The 16,556-nt window shown below is 35.3% G+C and overlaps 1 protein-coding gene across 1 annotated transcript; it reads left to right on the top strand.

Annotated features, from left to right (window-relative positions):
* The first annotated feature begins 13,639 nt into the window (after positions 1–13,639).
* On the top strand, positions 13,640–16,556 carry LOC108338975 (30S ribosomal protein S20, chloroplastic). Its single transcript, XM_017576069.2, has 3 exons — positions 13,640–13,856; positions 13,987–14,150; positions 16,083–16,556. Exons 1-3 carry the CDS (start codon positions 13,715–13,717, stop codon positions 16,311–16,313), a joined length of 537 nt encoding a protein of 178 aa, XP_017431558.1. The 5' UTR covers positions 13,640–13,714; the 3' UTR covers positions 16,314–16,556.

The raw sequence follows: 16,556 nt of genomic DNA, 5'->3' as shown, positions 1-16,556 counted from the left end.
AGCACTAAATATACGCGCCTATTACTTGGACTAATTCATTTTACTTTTATTTCAAATTGGTATTTATGTGCCTATTTCCCTTGAAAACAAATTATATAATTTTAAATTTTAAATGTAAATAATGGAAATGATATTAAAACTAAACTAAAATTTGTATTTATAAATAAAAAAGTTAAAATTGGGAAGATAAAATTAAAATTAAAAGGGAATTTAAGGAAAAAAAATTAATTACATATTTTTAAATACTATGGTGATGTTATGTTTCACATCCCCAAACAAAATATACCCATTTAACAACTTATAATTGACAACTTAAATTATTTACCAACTTAAAATTCATTTAGTCATTTAAATAATAATATTTTGATTAGATTTGTTTTATTTTATTTTAAAATAGATAGTAAAATGGCTGTAAGTTTTGTAAGGCTGTGCAAGTATTATTTTCTTTACACCCAGAATGCATTCATCGCCTTCCACTACACCCAGAATCTAGTCCCTCATTTTTTATGTCAAATAAATGCATCCAAATAAGGTTATTTTTGACTTTGTGCATAATCTGAATAGTATTTCCTAAAAAATCTTATATATGAGTGAATGTTTCTCACTTAAATCATAGCTCACAAATCATTTCCCAACCACCGAAAGAGTGAGCTCACACAACCTCAAATCAATCCTTATATTAGCGTGTGTACAGTGTGGCACCTTAAAACAAATACACGTTAAATGCTATGGTCTAAATTTAATTTGAAATCAAATAAAATGTTTAAGTTACTTTTTCATAAACAAGTGTTTACGGTCATAAAAAGGAGTAGAAATATTATTATCCATAGTAAATAAAGAGCTTTTTAAATTAGGCTTCGGTTTCAAAAAAACCGAAACGAATAGAAACACGGTGGTAATTTCGTAATTTTGGTGACACTATATATCTCGTTTCAGTGTGAACCGATGCCTAAAGGTGTATATTGTCTCGATTCTCTGACCAACCGAGGCAAAAAATCCTGCTGATCTCATGCAAATCAGACATTTTACCTAACAACTTTTTTGAAATAGGCCTACTGCCTCTGTTCTCTGACAACCCGAAGCGAAAAACTCTGACTGTCTTTCTGAAATAGGCCTACTGTCTCGGTTCTCTGACCAACCAAGGCGAAAAACTCTGACAATTTTTTTGAAATAGGCCTACTACATCAGTTCTCTAACCAACTGAGGCGAAAAACTCTGACAGTTTTTTTGAAATAGGTCTACTACCTCGGTTCTCTAACCAACCGAGGCGAAAAAACTCTAACAACTTTTTTGAAATAGGCCTACTGTCTCGGTTCTCTGACCAATCGAGGCGAAAAACTCTGACAACTTTTTTGAAATAGGCCTATTGCCTTGGTTCTCTGACCAACCGAAGCAGTATGTCCTGCCAAAAAATGACAACCTCTGATTTTGAACGTTTCATATCCTATTTTTCAACTTCTACTGCCTCGGTTCCATTTTAACTGATATCATAGGCCCTTTATGCCTCGGTTTAACTACGAACCGAGGCCTATAGTTAGTATTTTTAAATTTTCCATTTACAATTTTATTTTAAATTTTTTCTGGAAGGTTTACGCATCGGTTTTTTTTTATAACTGAGGTAATAGCCTCTTCGATAGTTATATTCCAGAACCATAACACAACACACACATTTTCACTCTTCTTCTTCCGTTTAAGAGCAGCGCGAACAATAACTTCCCATCTCACGCGAATAGGTTTTCCTTGCCGCTCTACCGCCGCTGCCTCCACCACTAGCCACCACCACTGCCTCCACCACTAGGCGTCACCGCTGCCTCCACCACTAGCCGTCGTCGTAAGAAATTTTAACCTAATGTTCCTTCTTCTATCTCGCGTAGCCATTCGCTCTCTCAAGCGAAGCTCTTGGTTTGTGGCCTCCATTGCTCTCGCACGAACCTTGCTCCCCCTATTTCTCTTGTGCGAACGTTGTTCGTTGTCGCCACCTACCGTTCGCCACAACCACTGGTTGTTCGTCACCGCTTTAAACTGTCTGTCGCTGCCTTCGGTCGTTCATTGCCGCCTTCATCTGTTTCGTTGCCGCCTCCATTGTCCATTGGAGATGAAAAAGAATTGATTTTGAATAAGCAAAAGATCCCATTTTTTTTAAAAAAAAACATCTACCGCCTCTATTCAAAACCAAGTGAGGCAAAAAAAACCCATTTTCTGAAGAAAAAAAAAGGCATCTACCGCCTTTGTTCGAAACCAACCAAGGTAAAATACCCCCACATACTACCTCGGTTCTGAACCGAGGCAAAAAGAATACCCTTTTTACCTCGCCTGTATATACCTCGATTCATGAACCACTGCGTATAACCGAAAATAACCGTGTCGTTTCCCTTTATTGTACTAGTGTATAATAGTATGAATAAAGATACTAATTATACATAAATAAAAATTAAAATGTTAAAATGTAATTATGTATAAATAAAATTTAAAATGGTACTTGAAAAATGATCTATCTTATCATAATAGTCAAAATAATATTTCTTGGAAATTTTTTAAGGTAATTATTGTTTATTTCAAAAAGGTAGACTTATCATAGTATAAAGAAAAATATTAATAATATATATAATAAAGCGTTCAAATGTTAAAATACAAATATTCAATAATAATATTATCAGTTCATAATAGTGAAATTAATAGTAAAAAATTTATCCTAGTATGTATAAAATTATAATGTGAATTGATTATTTTGTTTGAGTGGAACTACGAAAATTGACACATTAGAAAGTAAAAGAATGAGAAAGTGTAAGATCCAGAAAAATAAGGATTTTAAAATAAAATAGTTTTGAGACTTTGGGTTTTTTTTGGAAATTAGTGTTTTTGAGTGTATATTTTTGTTAGAACATGATTGTTAAGTTATGATATGGAATAACATGCCTAGATAGAAATAAGCCTAAGAACTAAACAGGAACAATTAAGAAATGGAACTAAAAGACTACAAATGTAAGAGAGAAATGAGAGAAAACCTACAAATTGGAAGGCATGCCAGTTGAAAGGATCCAAGATAAATGCCAAGGAGGATCGCCACTTGTTCTTCACAAGATAAGATCCAAAATTAAACTAAGAGAAAGAATTTTATCTCAAAGAAGTAATGCAATTGAAGGCAAAACACTCTTTATATTCAAATTTGAAGGTGTTCAAGGTGCATGTACAAAGGAGACCTCAGGTTGCTCATATAACACTAGAAGATTAAGTAGATGGAGAAAACTAAAAGATACGGGACTTGAAGGTCTTCAAGTCTGGACAACAGCTCCCAAGGTTGTTTTAAGTCCCATATTTCTTAATTCTTTAACTTCTTAAGGGTATATAAGCTACCTAACTAGTGTAAAGATCAAAACTAAAACTATACATGAGCTAACTTGCACTACAAGCAACTGAAAGGAGAAGAGACTTATTTATTCTTCTTTCTTTTAAGTCTAAGCTATGTGAAGTCCCCACATTGGTTACACCTTAAAGAAACTAGAAACTAGAATATGCAAAATACAAGCATAAGAAAACTTATGCTATTTCTTTTTATACTTCTTGTCACTCTTAAAACTCTTCATTCTTGCCCCATCTATGATCATATAATCACCCAAGGTTGGAGAGGATTCAACCTCGAATCTTGAAAAAAACCTGCAAAAAAGTGAGATTAATGACTTATTTCTTTTATAAACTAAAGGAACTCCTAGATCAAATGTTAACCTGCAAAAAGCATAAGACATATTGTGAATGAATTAATGTTTTCCAAACAACGTATATAGAAAAGAAATATTATAAGAAGGCTTATTTGAAATTGGATTTATTTGCTTGATGAAAACTAGGAATCCTTCTTTAGAAAAATGTTTACTTTGTCTTGAGTTAAGGGTAAAAAAGAAAACATTAACTCAAGATGTGGTTTGGAATGGTGTGTGAAGAAGTGGAAATAAGGGATGAGAGAGGTGGGATATTTTCATAAAAGAGTTTAGGAAAGGAAGAAAGCTTAATAATGGGAGAAAAGTGGAAGGATTGTAAAACTCCCCTCCAATAGCTGGAATCCTTTATAATGATGGGAGTGGAAGGTGCCTTCAATAACACTTCCTTTGTATCTAAGACTTTTTGTTACCAATGAGGAGCATTGGTGACTTAAAGATAATGATTTTGATGATGTTACATAGTGAATATGAAGACCCTTGTTGTATTAAGTTTAAAAGCATTCTTGTATGTTGGTTTGCGAGGAAAACCGAAAAACGTGTAGCAGTTAAAAGGACGAATGCTTTCTAACAAATGAAGGCCGAACACAGTTAAAGACCGAACGAGTGGAAATACGAGAATTGAGCCGAGCGGTGGAAAGTTGTGAGAGAGAAGAAAGAGGACCGAGCGGTGGAGAGCATGACCGAGACCGAGCAGTTCAGACCGAGCGGTGGAGGGCATGACCGAGACCAAGAAAGGTATGACTTAGACCAAGTGAGGTATGACCGAGACCGAGTATTAAGCACCGAACGATGGAAAGATGTGAGGAACCAAGCTGAACGACAGAAGGTGATAAGGGGGGTCGAGTTGAGCGATGGAAGGCAGTGAGGAATAGAGCCAAACGACAGAAGGTTGTGAGGGCTCAAAACCGAACAGTGGAAGGAGGTGAAGAACTAGAGTCGACCAGTTGAAGAGTTAATATCCTAACTGTTCCAAGTCTCGGAGATAATCGATTATCACTTACAATAATCGATTATCATTGGTAGTTAGGAGATGTCAATTTAGTTTTTGACTCTGCACGAACCTGGGCTTAAAAATAGTATTTTCCACAACTCTTAAAAAACAACTTTTCATTTTAAGAGTATTAGAGTTGTGTGCTTAAGGGAAGCTCTCTATGAGTAAAAAGGGAATCTATGTGATTTTGAGAATACAATGCAGTCTGAGGAAGTTCTCAAGTGCTAGTTCGTGCTCATTGTCAAGTCTTGTGAAAAGGAGAAGCTCGCGCTTTGTGTGTCAAAGGTCGGAGTTGTTCTCTTCAAGTTGGCTGAGTGTTCTTGCTTCTGGTTCGTTTGTCGAAGGAAGTTGCTTCCGGTTTGTTTGTCGAAGGAAGATTTGTTCAGTTCGTTTGTCGAACGAAAGGTGTTCTCGTTTCTTAATCTCCATTCATTATCTTGTGATTTGTACAAACTGTAAAACTAATTTTTAGTGAAAAAGGTTAATCACTATTCATAGTGATTAACGACTGGACGTAGAATCTTTTTATTCGAACTAGGATAAAAATCATTTGTGATTTTTATACTCACTATACTCTTTACATTTTTTGTACATCAACTGTTTGTTAAAAATTTTATAAGAAAATTAAAGGAACCATTTTTTAAATTGACCGAACACGCTTTATGCTATTTTATTCCGCTGCGCGACTCAACGATACCGATTGCTGGTACCAACACTTTTGCCTTCTCCTTTTCTTTCACAAGTTCTTCTTTTTCTTTCTTTGCTCTTTCCTCTATTTCTTTCCTCTCATTTTTTGCTTTTGCCCTCTCTTCTCTTTCTTTCCTCTCTTCTTTTACTCTCTCCTCTTTTCAATCTTGAAGAACTTCATTTAAATAATTAAGCATAACCTTATCTTTTTCTTCACTTAATGAGGAAGAAGAGCTATAAATTTGGGATGAGGAAGAGGTAGACTCATTAGTGACTATTGCTTCACCCTCACCCTCAATGCATGTTGCCTTTTTGTTGAGGCAGGCAGAAACTATATGACCATGTCCTAAGAATTTAAAACATTTAATATGACTTGGTCTATAAGGGGATTTAGGTTGGGAAGAAGGATGGTTAGAAGAATAATGAGGACAAAATTTATTAGTAGGCTCCTTAGAAACATCCTTGGCTTTATCCTTTGATAATGAGGATTTGTAGAAAGCATCTCATGAAGAGTTTGAAAATTTGTTACGAAAATCTTCTTTTTGCAAGAGTTGCTTCTCTACTTTCATGGCCCGATGAACCACTACATCCAAATTCTCATCATTATGGAATTCAATTAGATCTTGAATGTTTCTATTAAGTCCACTAATAAACCTTGTTATTTTTGTGTTCATTTTTAATGGTGTTAGTACGATGCATCAGCACTTCAAGCTCCCGTGCATATTCCTCCACACTTCGTGTACCTTGCTTAAGTCGTTGGAGCTTAACCAAGAGTTCCCTAACGTAGTGAGGAGGTACGAAGCGATAGATTATAATATGCTTAAAAAGTTCCCATGTGCTCGCTGGTAAGCCCATGGTGGTCAAGTTTCTCCGATTTAGCCATTGTTTAGCATATCCTTCTAAAGCTAAACAAGCTAACTTTACATGAAATGCTTCATCTACATTATACAAAGAAATTTTTTTATCTACTTTAGCTCTCCAATCTAAACAAATGGAGGGATCTTCTTCTCCTTGAAAGGAAGACAATTTGAGCTTGGGAAGCGGCATCATTGGATTTCCACTAGGACGATCCTCATGGTGCTTCTTGGACGGTTTAAGCGTATGAGAAGAAACCTTGTGCTCTTCTTGTTGTCCCTTCAACTTGAACGCCTTATCCATATTGTTGCTGAGAACATCAAGTTGCTTTTGGATTTGCTTGAAGGCTTTCTTCATGTCCAATTTGCTAGATGTGCTTCCATGAGTGTTATCTACCTTGGGGAAAAATTGAACTTGTAGACATATTTACTACACAAAATAGAAGCAAAACTCACAAACAAAAAGGTTAGAAAAATAGCTAAAACACATAAAAAACAACAACACTCTCCTTAGTGTTTGTTCACGGTTTTGGCTAGAAGAAAGAAAGGACCACTCCAACTCACTTGCAATCTTCACTCAAGATAGAAGGATGTCTCAAAGTCACAATTCAGAGCACTTAATTAGTGGAAAATACAAGTGAAAGGATGTATAATCAACCTCAACAAATACAAGGACACAAGCTAAGAGACACACACTTCAAGAGGCCAAAAAATCAAGTGAAAACTACTAGACAAATGATGTAAAAGAAACCTAGGAAAGCAAGAAAAATTGGCACAGAAAAATGGTAGTAAACTAGAGGACTACAAGAGACAAAACAACAAGGAAAACGAAGTAATCAAAACAAAGGCAAATATGAAAAAACACTGCAGCAAAAGATTACACACAAACAAGAGGCAATCACACCAAAAATTCTATGCATACATGAAGAGAAAGATCTAATATTGAGTAGAAATAATTTGGCATGCTTCAAACTAATATATTCTATAAAATGATGATAATAGAGGCTCAAATTAAGATGTTAAAACACACACACACACACACAATTGGAAGAGTGCCTTAGCCACATTCAAAACAGCAAGCACAAAATAGATTGGTGATTTTACTTCTTTTTTTTTGCAAATTGCTGAAGCTATATGTTTTGGCAAAGCACTCAAAATTTGATTATGTGTGTTTGAACAAAACTAATTTTATGTTTTTTTAAGACCTCTACTAGTGCAGAACATATAAGCAAAGCATACACACTTAAATCCTTGTTTGATCCATCTCAATTCATCATACAAGAGCAATGATGCAAAGGACTCTAGAAAGTGCAGTTCAAGATAAAATTGCTAGAAAACTCCTAAAGAGGAATCACATATGACTCAAATCAAAGGTTAAACAGTCAATAAGGACTCTAGACAGACCAACCAAGAGAAAAAATAATAGCTGGAAAGGCAAACAAAAAGAATTAGAAGCCTACTTGTTGAAGACTTCCAAGAGGTGCTTGTTACTTGTGTTGGAAGGTTATGTTTGTAGCATCTGGATAGTAGCTTTTGGACCACTTCTAGGCACTTAATTGAAGTATTTACATCACTCTTAAGGTGTTCTTGATGAGGAATAACATCCAGAAGCCAAACTCCAGCCAACAAACACACAAAACAACAAGCAAATACAACAAATAGATTAGGAATAACCCAAACAACAAGCAAATAGTGGAGTATGGAATGAAGTATCACCAATTGAACATAGGAAACGATGGAATTAAAGTGAAATAAGGACGGGATATTGTTCCTAACATGTAAACAAAACTACAATTTTTTTTTTTACTTAAATAGGACTTGAAATGTGCAAGTTATGCACAAACATTGCTGGACTACAATCAACGTGCGCGTTGGAAATGGTGCTGAGCGCCAGCAGAATGAAAACAAAGGCTTTTTTTAGCTAACATGCATTCCTAAATTGATTAAACCTAAGGCTCTAGATACCATATGATATGGAACAACATGCTTAGATAGAAATAAGCCTAAGAACTAAACAAGAACAATTAAGAAATGGAATTAAAAGACTACAAATGTAAGAGAGAAAGGAGAGGAAACTTATGAATTGGAAGGCATGCCACTTGAAAGGATCCAAGATAAATGCCAAGGAGGATCGCCACTTGTTCTTCACAAGATAAGACCCAAAATTAGACTAAGAAACAAAATTCTATGTCAAAGAAGTAATGCAATTAAATGCAAAACACTCTTTATATTCAAATTTGAAGGTGTTCAAGGTGCATGTACAAAGGAGACCTTAGGTTGCTCATATAGCACTAGAAGATGAAGTAGATGGAGAAAACTAAAGGATACGGGACTTGAAGGCCTTCAAGTCTGGACAACAGCTCCCAAGGTTGTTTTAAGTCCCATACTTCTTAATTCTTTAACTTTTTAAGGATATATAAGCTACCTAACTAGTCTAAAGATCAAAACTAAAACTATACACGAGCTAACTTGCACTACAACCAAGTTAAAGGAGAATAGACTTATTTATTCTTTTTTCTTTTAAGTCTAAGCTATGTAAAGCCCCACATTGCTTACACCTTAAAGAAAAGAAGAATATATAAGCGTCTTTACAACCAAACAAAGAGAAAGAAACTAGAAACTAGAATAGGCAAAATACAAGCCTAAGAAAACCTATGTTATTTCTTTTTATGCTTCTTGTCACTCTTAAAACTGTACATTCTTGCCCCATCTATGATCATATCATGTTATTTCTTTATTTTTATATTTTTGACTAAGGACAAGAGGACCTTTTACCTTTATTTAATTGGTGCAGAAATTAATTAAGGGGTGGTTTGGTGTTTAGAAACCGTAAAAAACTTTAAATTGAAGAGAGAAAACAAAGGAAGAGAGGAGATTGATGTTTGGGAAGAAAAGGAGAGAGTGACCGGAAACTCTTAGTGTAAAGGAAGATTTGTGGTGTTTTAGGATTGTAGATAAAGCCTTATGATTGACCAAGGTATGAAGAATCTTACCTTTGTTTGTTTATGGTTGTATGTTATATGTGTTCTTGTTATCTTGATTACTAATCCTTGTTTTCATACATGTGTATATGATTATGATTATCTGTGGTTATTGTTGGGTAAGAGTTTGTGTATGAATGGGCATAGGGTTTATGTAATATTTGTGATAAGTTTTCATTATGAATGTATTATGTATGATTTGTTGGGTTATCCCAACAAAGGGTTTGATGCTAAGGGAGAACAAAGTTATGATGCTTGGGGGTTTCCATGCAAATATATGTTGTAAGTGTTGGGTTATTGAGCTTCCTTCCTATGTGGAAAATAGGTCAAATAATATGGACCATTATGTCTCACTTTGTTCTAGTGGAGATAGGTCAAATTAGTAGGGCACATTAGAGTCATTTAAAGAAAGAGAAAAACCAAGTGACAGAGAAAGGAGGAGAAGAAGTAATTCCCGCATAACATAAAACCCGCATAGTATTTTCATCATTGTGAAGTCGTTCATTGTTGGATTAGGCTGACTTTTAGACAGTGGGTTCTAGACGTGTGGTTCTTCATTCGGACCGTTCGGATCGTCAATTGGAGGTCTAGTTTGGGAGAAAATAGCATTGCATCAACATCTCTATTTTGGAGAATTTCATAAAATCTACATTGGTGTTTTCGTCGTTGTGAAGTCGTTCACCGTTGGATCGTGCTGATTTTTGGATAGTGGGTTTCAAATGTGTGGTTCTTCATTCCTATCGTTTAGATCGTCAATTGATGGTCTAGTTTGGGATAAAACTTCCTCGCATCAACTGCTCTATTTTGGAGATTTTTCATCTTCTTGGTTCTCAATTTGTAAGCATTATCCTTAGTTAGTTTGACTAATTGAAAACTCTATTTGGTGTTTTTATCGATAACACTTTTGCACCCTATTATTAGGGGTGTAACATGTCAATGATTGGATCTGGACGATTCAAGTAATGTACTATACGTGTTTGAGTATGTTTACATGGGCTTATGATGCTTGAATGCATGTATGATGTGTTGACTATGTTTTCGTGGGATCTAGGGTTGATGGATGTATGTTTGAATGCTTCAATCATGTCTAAGATGTGTTTCGATTAGGAAATAATTGATTATCATTAGTTATAATCAATTATTTGCACATTGGTTTTTAGTGTTGTTTCGAGAATAATCGATTATCTGAGATGATAATCGATTATCCCTTCCTGCATGATGTTTTTGAGTAAATTTCACTGAGATAATCGATTATCTTAAGTGATAATCGATTATTACATTACATTTGGTGAAAAATGGCGAATTTGATGAAGAATGGACGTGAACCAAGCTTGAGGAGTTATGGAACATGACGATAATCAAAGATTGAGGTTGGTGGTTATGTTTAGGGTCAGTTTGACTTGTGGTTGAGAGTGAAGCATGTGTGAGTGCTGGGATGTACCTGAGTATGTGATTGATAAGCATGAGAGTGAAGGATAAGTCTACTTGTTGTACCTCGTAAATCCTGGTTCTATTTATGAATAAGTGCTTCCTTTTGCCTTGTCTACATTGGAAGGAGATGATTTGTAGGGGAGGCTACAAATGTCCTATAGGAGAGGCTACATATGGGCTATAGGAGCGACTACAGTCGGTGAGGTAGGGTACAAGAGTAAGATAGACTCTTTTCACTATGGTATTATGGTACGGTGATGCTCATGGTGTTGTTCATGACTAAGATAGTCATGATGGTGGTGTATCTATGATGATGATCATGGTACTTGAGATGCTCCAGATTATGTTATGTTGATAGTGGTGTTACTATAATGGTTATAGTAAGTAGTTAACATGGGTGCTAATGAGTGGATAAACCAATGGTCTATGTGTGAGATGTTAGTGATGTCATCAAAGATTAGAGATCAAGGATCAATGATCGAAGTTCAAGGACCGGGGATTGAAGATTGAGTAATTCATTATGATTGAAATGTTTATATTAGATGATTATGAATCTTGTTGTTATTACTATTATATGTGAGGTGTTTGATTATGGTTGATATAATCAGAAGGTATGTATCTTGTTGTGTGTTTGATTATGGTTGGTATAATTAGAAGATATGTATCTTGTTGTGTGTTTGATTATGGTTGATATAAGGTTTAATGTCTTCATAAGTCCCTATTTTTATCCAGAATTTCAAATAGGACCCTTTCTTTTTTGGCATCTCAATTTGATCCTTATTTTTGTAAAATTTGAGCAATTAAAGGTCTGCCGTTAAATTAGGCAAACCGTTTAAGTGTTGATTACATGGCATGGTCAAACTGCAAGTTAATGAGACGTGGCATTATAAATTAATTTTGTATTAAAAGTTATGAATGCATGATGGTGTAATAAGCTTTTTGAAAGGGCAAAGTGGGAAAAATAAATACTTTCTGTTTCTTCTTCTACCTCCACATTCTCGCTCCTGCGTCCCAAATTTCCATGGCTGCGTTTTGGTTCTTTTGAATTGGGAATGCACGAACCTTGAAGGTGGTTTCCCTTGCAGGTTGCGATTGAGATTCTGGCTTAGAGGAGCTGGATAGAGATTCACAGTGGTGCTATGGATGCATTTTGAGGGTTTCTGTTGTGACCAGATTTGGGGTTTTTTGGGTTTTTCTGGTTTGGCTTTGCTAGTCCGGTGATGGTGGGGAGCGATAGTTTTAGTGCTTGCAGTTGGAGCGTGGAGGAGATTGAATCTTGCGATTTGGCAGAGAGGAACACGCTACTGGTTATGCGATAGTGGAGAAGACAAAGATGTCGCGGCGCACTCGCAATGATGGAAAGACATGGTCTAAAGGTTCTCGCGACGGTGTCCATGGTAGCGCGAGGTAAGATTGGACGAACTTTGTCTGTGTCGCGGTGGTCATAGAGGTTGGCGATTTGGGTGGTGCGACTGGGTTGTCTGCTTTGCGCGGATTGGGGTTCATGGCGTTGGTGGTGGCGACTTTCGCTCCGACGAGGATGATGATGGTGGAGGCGCGCGATGATGATTTTGCGAATTGGTTTTCTCTATTTAGGTTTCTGCGATTTTGTGCTTTGATTGACAAAGAAGATGATGGGGGTGTGTCGCGATTCTGATGGTGGTGGTTGTGGAGGCTCGCGACTCTGCAGCGGCACTAACGGTGTAGATGAACAATGATGGTGGGCCACGACGAAATGAGCAAGGTGGTCGTGCTTCAACTTGTTTCAAACCATGTTCTTCCCCCACCAACACTTGCATCTACTTCAACAACAACGATTTTGTGGATGAATGATGAGCCCTGTGACTCAAATTTCCCCAATTTCATTTCGACGTAGCAATTTCAAGAGAATGTATAATACCAATTTCCAACTTTGTCCTTTCTTTAATTGAATTTCCATTCTGTTTACTTAATTTTTTTAATTCAAAATTTAAAATAATAGAATTGAGTCACGTTTTTAATGACACATATGTTAAAACAACACTGTCATCATGCCAGGTGACACAATCTTTAACGTTGTTTGATCAATTTGACGGAAAGTTCCTATTTGATTCAATTTTACAAAAATAAGGACCCAATTGAGACGCCAAAAAAGAAAGGGTCCTATTTGAAATTCTAGATATAAATAGGGACTTATGAAGACATTAAACCTTGATATAATTAGTATATATGTATCTTGTTGTTATGATTGTTTTATCGGTAGCTTACCCTATACATGTTTATGTTTGTGTATTTGTGAATGAAGTTATCGGCTATGATCGTATAATGTGTTATACGTGAGCAAATATTGTTACAAATGTTCCAAAGACATGATTGACTAGAGAGAGACAAAGAATAACCTTGAAATTCATTTATAGTTATTTTGTTTTTACGAACAATATAATCGGATAAAATTTTCTTTAAATACATTTTCATACTATAATAATTTTAAAATTTATTGATTTTTAATAATACGTGACATCTCATAAATCAATAGTGTTACATTTGCTGTCAAAGCCTTGTTATCTTTAAAATACGATTGAATCTTACCATTAAAACTTGTTTAAAAGATTTTCACGACGTCATCTAATAATTTTATAAATAGGTTCTCGAACATATTTTAAAACTTTTAATGGTGATCGTGAAAAACATATCATAGAAATGAGTATTGGATGTTTTGTTTTTAAATTTTGTGAAAATTAAGTAGAATATACAATAAAACAGAGAGTTAATTTGTGTATTTAAAATTTTTTGGAGCTGGATAATATTAATATCTGATTAAGACTAAATATTGATCCATGCTCAGAATCTCAGTATTACCTGGAAAGAAACTATTTCTGGCTAAGAATGTGTATAGTTTGGAATACAACCTCGTAGCTAAGCAATTTGGTTTCTAAAAATATTTACAAAAATTTGTAATAAAGAAAACAGTAAGGGTAGTATGTAAATATCGCATAGAACGTTCAACAAAGACCAATCATCGTCATCTTTTCTCATCGGATAAGAGAGAGAATTGCCTCTTTACTCACACAGGGAGATATGGCAACCGCTGTTTCGTGCTCATGGGTTACCCTTTCCTCCCAAATGAAGAACATTTCTCTCACTTCCTATTCCCATCCCATTTCCAATTCCAGTTCTCTCAGTTTCTCCAAAAGCCTCTCTCTCCCTCTCTTCTCACAAGGTACCTTCCACCAACCACCCCATTTGACGGGGCTTCTCTTTTTTCCCTTATTTCCATCAGAAGACGCGAAAGATTCGGTTTTTGTGGAGTTTTCAATTGTGGGTCTGTGTCGGGTTTGGTTTGTTTTCAGGTAACTGCTTGCCGCTGAGCACAGTGCAAAGACGCGCGTCTGTGGTTTGCGAGGCTGCCCCGAAGAAAAAGGTGGACTCCGCTGTGAAGAGAGCTCGCCAAGCCGAGAACCGCCGCATTTACAACAAAGCTCGTAAATCTGAGATAAAAACCCGTACCAAGAAGGTGAAAGCTCTCTGTAATGTAAAAGGAGTTGTTTTGGTTTGGTTTTATGCTTCAATTGAATGGTTTGAATTTGTTAGATTACACTGGAGAACTTGCATTTTTTTTTGTTTGGCATGGAGTTGATCTTAAGAATGGTGAAGTTAATTTCATTTTTGTTTGTTTAAAAATGTCTAAACTATAGAATTTTAATTTTATGTGTTTAATTTTCAAACATTATGTGTACAGTCAATTTTTTAGAAACGGTCCAGGTATGTCTTTTGAAGTAGTTATAAGAAAAGTCATCAATCTCACCAACATTATAAATAGTATAAAAGATCTTTACACTGGTAGTGCATCTAATTAAATTCCAACTATGCTCCCTTCTGCATTATATTATGTTGTTTCTATTTTACATTTCACTACTTTCAATTTCACATAAACTCATCCTCAGACATTCAGAAGACAGTTTTAGGTCTTGTTTAGATAAATTCTCGCTAATAATAAAGGTAAAATGAATTAAGTTTTTTTCATGAGTTAAAATTCACTTATGCACAAGTTAAAATTGGTTTTTGGAAAAGTTGAATGAGAGAAATTTTTTAAATTAGCCTATTTATAAGTTAATTCTATATAGAATGGAACCTAGTTTTTTCATTATTATGTGTTGTGGATGACCAATTATATATGTTGTTTCACCTGAAGAAGATGAGTAAAAAATTTAATGTTTTAGGCTCCGAACCCTGTAGTTTGTAGTCACTCTTTTTTAATTAAATCTTATCAAGTTTCACTCAATTGTTAATTTGATTAATTAGTTGTATTGTATTTGTATTTTTGCTATGAAGTAATGTCAGTTGTCTTTAATGTGAAACTGTCTTGACTCCCACTGGGAAATATGGGCTTACAATATGTTAGAAATAGGAGAGATAGAGAGAAAGAAGAAAAATACATGTTAATGATATGGAGTATGAGAGCAATGAAGGAGAAGATGATACGGTGGACTTTGGACTTACACTGACTGTAGGATGCTGTGTGCAGGGTTGGTTTAAATAGTTTGTATCTTATTTTTTTTTCAAGAGGCATGGATTTTCTTTTCAACCAAGTTTTGGTAGGTTGCTAGTATAAACTGAAAAGGAATAAGAATGTCATTCATTTTTTTTAATTAATTTTTTTTATGTTCACACTAATTTAATGTTTTTCTTTCATGGGAAAAGATTGTGATAAATCTTTACTTCTACTAGTGTCTAAAATTAAGTGGTTACATCCTTATAAATTATTGCAACAGATAGTGCTCAATATCCTTTTCATCCCTACTTTTAATTGTACCAAGCTATGCTTGAGAAAAACACTTTGGTTTTCTGTTGGCATCACACTCTAGGGTGTATGACATGATTGTTCTTATTTAGAGCAATTTGTTTATACCAAGTATGGCATGTCTTCCTACAACCCATAGGTGATTCCACCTCTTGCAGCATTCTTCTAGTTTCTCAGGAAATTTCTAATTAAAGAAGTTGGAATTGTCAGCAAAAGATGAAAAAGGGTGAGAAAAATAGGACTCATGTTAGTATGACATGCATGATATAAAACACTTTACTAGTTTTCCTAGTTTCTGTTACTGTAACAGTATTGAGTATTCTTGTACAATTACTTGTGCAAGCTCAGTCTACTCTAACCCAATATTAGACTCCAAAAACAATTGTGAATCTTTATGTGATAACCAATGTAATAACTGCAGTACTTATGTTGAGCTCTTGCAAAATAAGATTTATGTCTTACTTAACATTGTGACTTGTAGTTATGGGTACATTAAACTGCAGTAAACGCTTCTGATCTTGCTTAAAACATAAAATACTCTGACAATACCACTCCTAATTCTTGTGAGAAGAACTGGTGTTAATAACTCTTGTCTTCTGTGCTACCATCTCAACTTCTAGCTTTTATATAATAATATTTGATCAGGTTTTGGAAGCTCTGGAAGTTCTGAAGAAGAAACAAGATGCAGTATCCGGAGAAATCCTCCCTATTGAGAAGTTGATTGGAGAGGCATACTCAACAATTGATAAAGCTGTGAGAGCAGGAACACTGCACAGGAACACTGGAGCAAATCGAAAGGCTCGACTTGCGCGAAGGAAGAAGGCGGTGGAGATCCACCATGGCTGGTATATCCCAGTTCCCGAAGCCACTGCATGAACCAATCCTATTGCTTGTTTACTTCGGGTAAAATGAGGTGCCAGTGAAGACTTTCTGCAGATTTTTTCATCTCTGTTCAAACATTGTATTTAGTCTTCCTTGGTGTTGTTCAAATTGGTTTACAATTCCATACTTCATGTGTACCATCATTATATAGAGCCATTGATTTGAACAACATCCTCGTAATTTGCCTTTGTTGTACTTTTTTCCATGTTTTATAATGCAATGCCTCCATAAACTTAA

Source organism: Vigna angularis, chromosome 5 (genome assembly GCF_016808095.1).
Source record: "Vigna angularis cultivar LongXiaoDou No.4 chromosome 5, ASM1680809v1, whole genome shotgun sequence".
Classification (NCBI taxonomy): domain Eukaryota; kingdom Viridiplantae; phylum Streptophyta; class Magnoliopsida; order Fabales; family Fabaceae; genus Vigna; species Vigna angularis.
Note: the sequence above shows the minus strand (reverse complement) of the source record. Positions and strands in the feature narration are given on the sequence as shown.

Bases quoted from the DNA above. Each gene is read 5' to 3' on its own strand.
- LOC108338975 (XM_017576069.2), top strand. From the start codon at position 13,715: ATGGCAACCGCTGTTTCGTGCTCATGGGTTACCCTTTCCTCCCAAATG. The intron at 13,857-13,986 runs GTACCTTCCACC...GTTTGTTTTCAG, and splicing joins TCTCCCTCTCTTCTCACAAG to GTAACTGCTTGCCGCTGAGC. The intron at 14,151-16,082 runs GTGAAAGCTCTC...ATATTTGATCAG, and splicing joins TAAAAACCCGTACCAAGAAG to GTTTTGGAAGCTCTGGAAGT.